The 10,952-nt window shown below is 36.5% G+C and overlaps 1 protein-coding gene across 1 annotated transcript; it reads right to left on the reverse strand.

Moving 5' to 3' along the window:
• Nucleotides 1–2,090: 2,090 nt before the first annotated feature.
• Nucleotides 2,091–3,370, reverse strand: LOC102577976 (putative R2R3-MYB transcription factor). Its single transcript, NM_001288869.1, is given in 1 exon segment — nt 2,091–3,370. A coding segment is annotated over 1 exon segment (909 nt). The 5' UTR covers nt 3,220–3,370; the 3' UTR covers nt 2,091–2,310.
• Nucleotides 3,371–10,952: the final 7,582 nt, after the last annotated feature.

Consider the following 10,952-nt stretch of genomic DNA (forward strand, 5'->3'; position numbering starts at 1 on the left):
TACATGATTCCGCCTATAGATAGGGTGTACGAGATAATGGTCATAAAAAACGACGCTAAATCTTTAAATGTAGAAAATTTGATTAAAAATGTACGGAGAAGAAAATGGGATTTAGTTTTATCAAGATCACTCACAAAATCAGACCGAAAAGAGTTTTGCGATTACCCGCATTCATCAGCTTCTGTTGGTTCACTTGAGCTTGACTGTTACTAATCTTGAGCCTGCACTTTTAATTTATAACTAACCGACAAACAGAAATCCAGGAAAAATAAAAAAAAAAAAAATGAAAAAAGGGGTGGGGTTGGTGTTGAAAATGGACTCTACTGATAAGCGCCTCTCACCAATTAAGAAGGCGCCTTCTTAACAATTTTTAAGAAGGCTTTCTATGACTTCCTTCTTCTTTTTTTATTAAAAAAAAAAAAAAGTCAAAAGTGAAGATTTACATAAATAAGCCACTTCACAATTTCTGATAGTGCTAGGATGCTGCAGATGACGAGACTCGTGAGGGGCGACAGATTCGATCACCTGATCAAATCGATGAGGCTCATCATACCAACATTTACTCTTTGATTGGTGGTATGAACATCGGTCCCGTTACAATTTTCACTGTAACGCAAAACTTTGTTGCTTGCGAATTGCAATATTATTTTTATTTATGCTTTTTATTTTTTTTAATCATACCCTTGTGTCTTGTCCTATTTAGTTTATTTTTAAGATGGCTTTCCATATTATGTTTGGTAAACTAATTTCAAAAGTGATTATTTAGTAAGTAATCGGTTCTTTAGCCAAAGTATCCTTTAAATATCAGATTTTTTTTTTTAGAATCAAATTTTATATTATATAATACCAAAAGGCCTCATTTCTAAAAGTATCTCTACAGCGAAATTAATTAAATAACAAATTTTAATTATTTATAAATTTATAAATTAAAAAAAAAAAAATTCTAGCTCGGTGGAAGAGACGGTGACGTCGTCAAGAGGCGGAAAAAGTGAACTAGAAGAAACTACACGACCAATGTCTTCAAGGTAATGACAAAATTGGCTATGGGAGTCACAGATTGCACCAACATCGTTTTTATGCGTTGCGGCAATCGTTGTCTTTGATTCTAGTGGCCGTGCACATACTGAGTCATCGTTACACGGCAGCATTAAGGAAGCCTCCACAATTCGGGCGGTTTTACAGATTTATCAAACCTCCTTAGCTGGTGTGGCCACCGTGATTGCGTAAATTAGAGAATTTCAAATCTATTGGTAAGTGAAATGCTTCAATCAAATCAAATATTTACCGACATTAGCGACATTGACGATGTTGGAATAATGAGTCATCATTTTCTCATTTCAATTAGTTAATTTTTATTATAGTACTTGAAAGAAAAAAAAACAATATTTTTTACGTTTTAAATATGAAAAAATTATAGCAATTATTAATTTGTTCATAATTTCAAATGTATAGTATAGGTTTCCTTTCATCATTTTACCAAGCATACATGCTAGATTATTTGGCAAGTGAATATGTCATAATCTAAAATTAGCAAACACGTGACCAAATTGTTCATACAAAAGTTATCCTAAAATAAATTATTTGGGAAAAGCTAATACAACCCCTTAGAATCACGGGAATGAAGAGTCGAGTTAAAATGTTCAGCACTGCAGTTTTAACCCGTGGTAGTGGTTATACGTGAACCCCACTCAATTGTAGATATTTGATTGAGAAGGCTCCGTTGATTTGCGAATTACAAAATACCAAAAGCCCCAAGAAGTAACCACAAATTTTTCACATGTTCTTAATAAAATTGAAAGACGCCCGCCCCCACTTGTCCCATTTACCCAGATCCCCAACGACCGAACTACAAGATGGGAAATGACTTTTTCTATTCCTATTTTTTGCACCCGAACAAACGCGTAGCGCTCACATTTGCTTTCAGTTCCATAAAAAAAAAACAAAAACAAAAACGACAATGCCCTCATTCTACCATAATTAACAATTAACCCCAACTTGATCTTGAATGATTTTCCAGACAAACAGTGCCTTTTGAGTTTTGAAACAAATGAAAACAAGAAGTTTATATCTTTTAATTTTGTGGGCTTTGATTTAAAAATGAAATTTGTTTATTATCGTCGCGTAATGAACAAAACCCTCTCATCTTCATTCACGATTCTTCTAATCCATCCTCTCTCTGTACACTAACAAAAGTCATTATTAACTGTTTGTATAATAGAAAGATCTGATTTTTTTTCACATTTGTTTGTCCGGCGTCTTCTCATAGGTCGAGTCTAATTTGATAATCCTATCTGATTCACTAAATACTCTCTAATCAGCCTTGTTAATCCCGATACGCTTAACCACAGCGTTTCTTATGGCTTCAGCAGGCAAACAGAGCCCGTTACGTTCAACCCCAGACATGTAGTTTCTCACTTCTTTCCTTATCATCTCCTGCATCACTGCCAAAAACTCCGGGTTGAAAAACTGCTTCTCATATCCAAACTCGCCCTGGTTCTGTGCCTGTGCCTGCACCTGCAAAGGTTGTGTTGATGCCACCTGGTTCGGGTTCAAAACCAAGTTGGATCCATTTTCGGACCCGGGACCATGATTTGAGACCTCACAAGATTCGGATCCGGGCAGCGAGAGACTGAGTGAGGTTGGTGGATCCGTTGTTGAAGATGAGGTTTCGACGGGAACAAGCGAACCGGTTCGAAACAAGGGGTGGCAAACTGGAGACTGAGCCACACCGGGTAAGCTTGAATCACTCGAATCGGATCCAGATGGACTACCCGGGTTCAAACACAACCCGGAAATATTATTGCTCGGCCCCACACTGTTCGCTCTTTTCAACGGCAGCGGGTTAATCGCATCTACCTGCGACTCATCACTCATGGAAGAGCATTTCCTCTTCAAAGTGGAGTTCCAGTGGTTTTTGATAGCGTTATCGGTCCGGCCGCTAAGGAGGCGAGCGATGGTGGCCCATTTGTTACCGAACCGAGCGTGGGCCCGAAGTATAGTCTCGTCCTCTTCAGGAGTGAACGGTCTGTGTTCTACCTGAGGTGACAGCTGGTTACACCAGCGTAACCGGCATGATTTGCCCGATCGGCCAGGGATCGACTTACTGATCAAAGACCAGTTTCTAGGGCCGTAGTTTTGTACCAGCCTCTGTAACGCCTCATCTTCTTCTGGACTCCACGGACCCTTGATCCGATCCACATCTTTTTTGGTCGAAGCCATGCTTTAAGAACAAGGAAAATCTAATTTTTTTTTTCAAAAAAAAGAAAAAAACAAGGATAAGAATCTAACTATCTCAGTGCGGTTATAGCAGAGAGGATTTGATTTCGTTTAGGAGGCGGTGATGGTGGAGGCTTGAGCCTCACCTTGTTCCTGATTGAGGAAAATAGCTGGAGTGTGAGGAGGGATATATATATAGCTACGGAGGGATAAGAATGACTGGATGAACCGGTTTCAGTGACCGGTCATAACCGTTGAGAGTGGAGGATTCTTCCAGGCAAGGCAGTTACACGTATACAGCTGTCAAACTAACACGCGTCATGTTTTCGCCTATTCAACTTACACGTATAATCACTCCCCATCAAAACTGCCTTACGTGCAGTTGCCACAAATACAGACTTCCTCAAGTTCACAGCCAAATCACGCCACATCAAACTACAAACCAATTACGGGGTCCCAATTTTGGGATATTTCAAATTTCCGGGTCAATAAAATAACCGGCGTTTTAAAAGCTACACTGATGTTTAGTGGTAGGGAGAGGGCATATTTGAAAAACAAACATGATGGTTTCAAAGGAAAGCGTGAGACTGATGTTTATCTTATCGTTATTCTTATTATTAAATTAAATTAAAAAAAAAAGCGAAATAGTAAGAACAAATAAAAGAGAAAAGAAATGGAGGGTACGGTTAGGAGGGGGGTGACTTTGACTGAGGACAGGCTGGAGAGCAATTTCGTGTAGGGGATTTTCTCTTTAAATTTTATGAAGGAAAACGACGCGAGGAAATGCTGAGCTGGCACTCTAAACGACAAACTTAAGTAGCAGAATCGGGTAACTGAAGGGGTACTATATAATTCTGTCAGTCCAGCCTGTCAATCTAGGCCCACTCAAAAGGCTTTATCTAACTGCCTACTTTCTACCAACCACCACATAGCGGCCACAGCCCTTTTCCAATTTGAACTGCCAAAACCGACTCCACCGCCTTACCAGCTTAATTTATTATTGGTGCTTTGTTTTCTCTCCACACACAAACAGACTTTCCTGGTTGCTTCATACTCGTTATTGATTTTCATATAAAACTTGTTTTCCACTAGATAACTCTTCAGGTAGAGGACGTAGACAAGTAGTTTGTAGTTACAACTTACAAATAATGGTGGCTATATTTTAACAGGCTGATGAATTGAATTTGAGTTTATTTGAGCATAAATTGAAATAAATGAAAGAATTTAAATAAATAAAAAGTTATTTAGGAAAAAAAAAACAAAAATAATGACAAGGTCACATCAGGTAATTCACATTTGATTGAAAGAAAAAGATACTCTATTTGACTTATGATTATATTATTTTATTTAAAGTTTGTATCTTAACTAATGATGTAAATTATGTGATTTTGTGCTATGGGAGTATGTTATAATTAATTATTAACTGACGTAGGGATTTTCCAAATCCAAAAAAAAAAAAGAAACAGGAAAAAAGGAAAAGGTGGATAAAAGACTAACAAAAACGGAAAAAAGGAAAAGTAAAAGTGAGCCACTCGGCCTTTCGTCGAGTGGTTAGGGCAGCAGTTCGAATCCCCACAAAAGTATTGTGGGTGTATTTTCTTCCTTAATTAAAAATTGAGTGAAGACAGTTTTCTTCCTTACCCATTAGTGAGGAGTGGACATCCCTAGAATATTTGTGATGGTTAAAATTTAGGCAGAGCTCCATTAGCATTGATGTAAGTTGGTCCCAGTAATAATCTGATTTGTAAATATCAGTTATATACTAATAAAAAAAAAACTGAAAAAGTGGGGTCGAAGTTTTCGCGTTGCAGTTATTCACAGCTGTGCAAAGAGACTTCTCAATGGCAATGCCGTGCACCTCCCACACTCACGTGCCACACGCAGCGCCCGTCACCTAACCCCGACCTGTCCTTCGCCGTACCAGTACGTTTCCATGAACTGTTCACGTGACCGGGCCTCCACACGTGTGCATGTCACGTGACTCCACACCCCTGCGGCCCAATCTGGTGAACACTGCCACGTAATGCTCAGTGACCGTAAAATTACAATAAACTCAACACACATTTACTTACTTAACGGCTAAACCTTTTACTTTTCGTAACGTTGTAACTTCAGATGTTCTTTCTTTCTGCTCCTCGTGAAAATTACGTTAAAACCAAAAAAAAAAAAAAAAATCACCTATACTCGTGATGGGACAATGCAAAATCTGTAGTTACGTAAATAAAGCACAACATAAGATGATTTTTATTGAGCATTAGAAGTATTCGGCCGGTTCATGTATGGGGAGTTATTGCAAAGAACACAATGGTCCCAGGCATGGTCACGCTTGTGGGTTGTAAATATGCGCTTTTTGAAACAATTATTATTAATAATTGTGCATTGGATTCTCACCATTATGCATCGAATAACATTTTTTTTTTTGTTTTTTAATGGGACAACAAGTGGCATTGTCAGTCTTTTTTTAATATGTTTTTACTTTACATATAAGTACGACCCAATACGGATTAGTCCTGTAATTTAGCACATGGCATAGAAAGAGAGAGGATGTTTCGTCGTCCCACTGCTGTGCTTAGCAAGTGGCGTTTCGCTATTTTCAAAAATCAAAATTAAAAGTAAAACCAAGTCCCAATAAACTTCAATTGAGCAGGGCTCCCCCCTCATTAGCACATTTTTGTCCACAAAGACTTATATGCATGTATAATAAATAAGAGAATCTAGATTGGAATTATCATTCATAATTTTACTCCTCGAAAGTATTAAAACTGGAATGGAGTTATACATTTCAAATTTTATTTTAAGATTGTACGTTAGATAATGTGACAGTCGCGTAATTGGTGGTGAAAGACGATCGTTGGTGGAGGTGACGATATTCCCTCATCGACAATGACACTATTCCGATAAGTTTACATTTATTAATAATATATTGTAATTGTTTTTTTTTCTAAATTATTACTTTTATATATGAAAAACAAAAAAAAAATCCAATGCAAATCACGGGGCTAATACACCAAAAACTGAAGTAAAATACACTACACATAAAATGCATAGCATTAGTTAATATAATATTGTCTAATTTCATGAACCAAATATATTTTTCATAAACGACACATCATATATCATATTATTCAGTTAAAATCTATCAATACTTAGATTCTACCCACACACAAAGTATCTAATATGAATTATTAATTAGAAGATAAGATCATGATTGATACTACTATAATGTAGTTGGGGGCCCTGAATCGTTGAATATGCAAGCAGCCAAGCATCATACCCGCACAAGGATTATAGCAGGCATTGGAAATGCATATAAATTAATCGGTGATGATTTAAGGCAGCATGCAGTCCCCACAGCTTAAACAACTTTTTTATGATTGAACGACGTTCAACAAACCAATGATCGATGCAATTCACAGAATTAATTGCTAGTTGGTGGGTGCCTGTCGATCCTACTAGGTTTTCAAATTACAAATTTGACAGAGCATAAAGTAATTTTACATTTATTAATCGCGAAATTTGCGCTTATCTCAGGTGTCGATCAATATCTTTAACTAAAAACAATATGTGCATATAAAAATAAAAAGAAAATAGTCACTTTGACTTCATATCTTTCTTAGGCACGAAGCATACATAAAAAGGAAAGTTTTGATTTAATCAGATGAGCACACCATCACATTTCACATAAAGCTCAATTAAGCGAAGCAGCTGTCGTGTTAAATTGTCAGTAGTCTTTCATATTCATGCACCTCAGGAGGGCTAAAATCAGGATTATTTTAGGGTGGGCTAAGGTTTTTTTTTCAATTGGTGGTACGACATATTACCATATAAAGTTACTAGGAATCTAAATAAATTGGAAATTGGTTACAATTTTCCTTTTCAAAATCTTTGTGCTGTACTTGTTAAATAATTGATAAACAAAATATGTATTTTATTTTCTAACGCGTGGCTAACTTAAAAAGAAAAATTGAAGTTAGGAAACTAAAATCCTTTAGTGGGTATGATAAGTTATTCGGTTTGGGATATTAAATTTACATGGCCCCTTTTTAAATTTTTATGAAATGGCAAACTTGAAAATTATTAATGCGGCGAACTTATAAATAAAATAGTGGTCGTTATGTGCACAATGGCTTTTTTGTAAATAAATTAAAAATTTCTCTCAAATTTGAGACAAGCTACACAGGTAGCCTTGCCTATTTAAAAATTTAGACATATTTTATATTGAGATTCGACAGTTATACATTTTAAATGACAGAACATAATCATAAAAGATAAATTAATTCTTACATTATTAGATTATAATATTGAAGTGTTTGGTAAAAATATATTATTATAACTTAAAAATTAATCTGCTTTGATATTATTAAGAATTTATAATATTTTTATTTATAATAGATGTGACTTCAAAATTATAATACATCAGTATCAAACTAAGCCCTTAAACACGTTACTAAGAAAGAATTGGAAAATCATCACCACATAAACATAATAAAAAACGTGCGTTTTCACCATGGCGGCCCCAAGCCGAAGTGCCGAACGGCTTTAAGTTTATCATATAATGGGTGGTGGTTCTCTCTCTCTCTCTCTCTCAAATTATTGTGATGTAGACCGAAGTCACCGAACTACTAAAAATATCGAGTTTCAATTTCTTCGCCGGTGGGGGCATTGCGTTTTGGTGGGGCCGACGTTCGCCACGTAGACGGATCATCCGACAACTTATGGATTAACCATATATAAATGCCCAGCCACGTAATGTCTAAAATATGGGAAAGGTTCTAGTTTTGTCCGTTAGTGAGTGACGTGGCTGCGCCACCGTCTGTTGTTATTTCTTTTGCGAAACTTTAACGGACCTAACCGTAGGATTTGAAAAAACTAATGGCACTTCAATTGTCGCCAGCTATATGGCACTTACAAGAGAATCATTCTATTGGGATTCGCGGATTAAAATGGGTCCCATTTCATGATTTTCCGCTGCATGCATCTGTCGTACGATCTGATCATCCTGATTCCCGACGGATTGCATACTTTTGCGTCCCCCCTTTTAACTGTTGAATTATTTTGATACAGTAATATTTTGATGGGCGTTGTCCGAAACTCATTTTCACATCCACTTATCTCTTCTTGGTTTTTAAATTCGGTCCCATACTCGTAATTTTATTTCATGCGTAACGGCGTGCTATCCAGACAATATATAATTGGCCTTACTCCAAATCTATGCCATATTTTATCACAGAAATAAAACAAATAAATAAATGAATGATAACGTGGTTCTCATGCTTTTTTTTTTAATATGCAAAAAAAAAAAAAAAGATAAAAAGATACACCGTAAAATTTGACTGCGACAAGCCAAAATTGGCTAAGAAGGCGGAAGGAATCCGCCGTTGTAGCTTGTTGTTTAATATGTAATTTGTGAGTATTTCGGGGAAGTACATAATTATCTCATCGGTATTACTTATTTAATTAGTGGATTACAACTAATATCATTTCCTTTTTCATGTTCGATTTAATTTTATAAAAACCGAGGAAGCTAGGCTGGCTGGCTACTCAAGCGAATGATTTGTTGAAACAAAGAAAAGTCAAAATGTCTGCATCCGCAACCATAATTCACAAATAAACAATTTAATTCGCGACCCCATCTCCAATCATTCAAATCGTTACGTATTGGCTACTAAAAGCAATCAAATTTGATAGGTTGACCCGATATGTATTAGGAGACTTAACCAACAACTTCTTATTAAGTAAACGGTCTGTCGCAGTGCCAGATTGCTATCTGGCCGGCTAGTTGCGATAAGTATGACTCTCTCTTTCTCTTAAGATACAGCTTCTATTTTATATATTCCATTTTTCAAATTCTATTCTTCTTGGTCAAAGTGTGAAGCGATCATAATTATAATTAGTCTAGCAGCGGCAACTGGCACGCCAGAGTTAGATGCAGTGGCTGGATTGGAGGGAGGTCAGTTTAAGTTTGCTACGACATTGGCTTGAGCACAAATTTTAGATTCGCATCCTTATCACTACGACTGCTTGGTTGACAAGAAATGGTGATCAGTCTCTCTCAGGTCCATCAAAAGTATAGCCTTCGACATAAATAATCGAAACCCATTAAAAAAATTGAAAAATTATAATCCCATTTGAATCCAAATTTTGGTCAATAACAAAATATGTGAAAGTTAAATTGACGCAATAGAATTTGAGCTCAAAAGCAACAAGGCAATGAAAGCGGGCGGCCAAAATCGTGACCTCAGGAGGTTCTCTTTTGATTTTTTTTTTTTTTCATTTCTAAAGTACATTTCAAATTAGTTTAACGAATTGAAAAACAAGGCAAATCGGCAAATCCCCAGTTCACCACAAAATCCTTCCAAACCAGCCACTGCCAGACCAACCGACGACGACGCTGCTGCAGCCATGCCCATAACTGTTAAGATAGTTCATATTATGGAGTTATAGAATTAACGAGCTAATTAGTTTTTGTTTGTTAGTATTGCTGATGTGTAACTTGCTGAGTCAGCTGGTTAGTTTTAGTTGTTAATAACGGTTTAGTAACTGAGCCTTGATTTTGTTTTTCACATACACAACGCGTGTATACCATTCCAGATTATGTATATATACAACAGTTGTCATCAAGATCAATAATATAACAAATCATTTTTCTCATTTTTGCTCTTCGAATACTCTCAACATTTTCTCTCTGGTTCATACATTTTCTCTGTATCCAAACACACGAACTCTGTTTTTAACTTGGTATCAGAGCTATGATCCAAGCTGCCATGGCTTCTTCAAGCTCAAATCCAAACATTAATCAAACTGTTTCTTCTTTTACCTTCACAAATCCAATCAAATTAGACAGATCAAACTACACAATCTGGAAATCTCAGATCCTTTCTACAATTCGAGCCAATGGACTTGAATCTCTTCTTGATGGAACTAGAAAGTGTCCAAATCAGTTTCATAATCAAGAAGAAGCAAGCTTAAATTCAGATCGAGTAACTGTAGCTGAGCCACAGGAAAATCCAGAGTTCAATAACTGGAAAAGGCAGGATCAGTTGCTGCTGAGCTGGTTGATGTCATCGATCAGTGTTGAAATTCTCAGTCTAGTGGTAAATTCTAACTCATCTAATGAACTCTGGACTAACATTGAAGAACAATTTGGATCAGAAACAGGTGCTAAGAAAGTACATCTGAAAATGCTACTTAATAATCTCAAAAAAGGATCAATGACAATCACTGAGTATTTTAGCAAACTTAAGGCTGTGAGTGATGAACTTGCTTTGGCTGGAAGTCCTGTAACCAATCTAGATTTTATAACTCATCTGATATGTGGATTAGGACAGCCATATTATCCTGTGGTTGTATACATAGAAGCTAATATGTTGAAAATGTCAGTAAATGAAGCATATTCTATGCTTTTAACTCATGAGGCTAGAATAGAGAGTAATCAACAAAATGCTAATAAAGAAGCTAAGTTGAACTATACTGCCAATATGGCTCAGACTGGACCTAACAAGAAATTTAATGGCAATACTGGAGGTGGTTATGGTAATTGGAACCAAAATGCCAATTGGAATGGAAATAATGGGGGCAGAGGAGGCTACAATAATAATAATGGAGGAGGTTTTGGTAACTGGAATCAAAATGTCAACTGGAATGGGAACAATGGTGGCAGAGGAGGCTATAATAGCAATAATGGAGGAAGAGGTGGTTTTGGCAGAGGTGTTACAGGCCAAGGAAGAGGTAACTGG

This window comes from Citrus sinensis, chromosome 5 (genome assembly GCF_022201045.2).
Source record: "Citrus sinensis cultivar Valencia sweet orange chromosome 5, DVS_A1.0, whole genome shotgun sequence".
In the NCBI taxonomy this organism is placed as follows: Eukaryota; Viridiplantae; Streptophyta; class Magnoliopsida; order Sapindales; family Rutaceae; genus Citrus; species Citrus sinensis.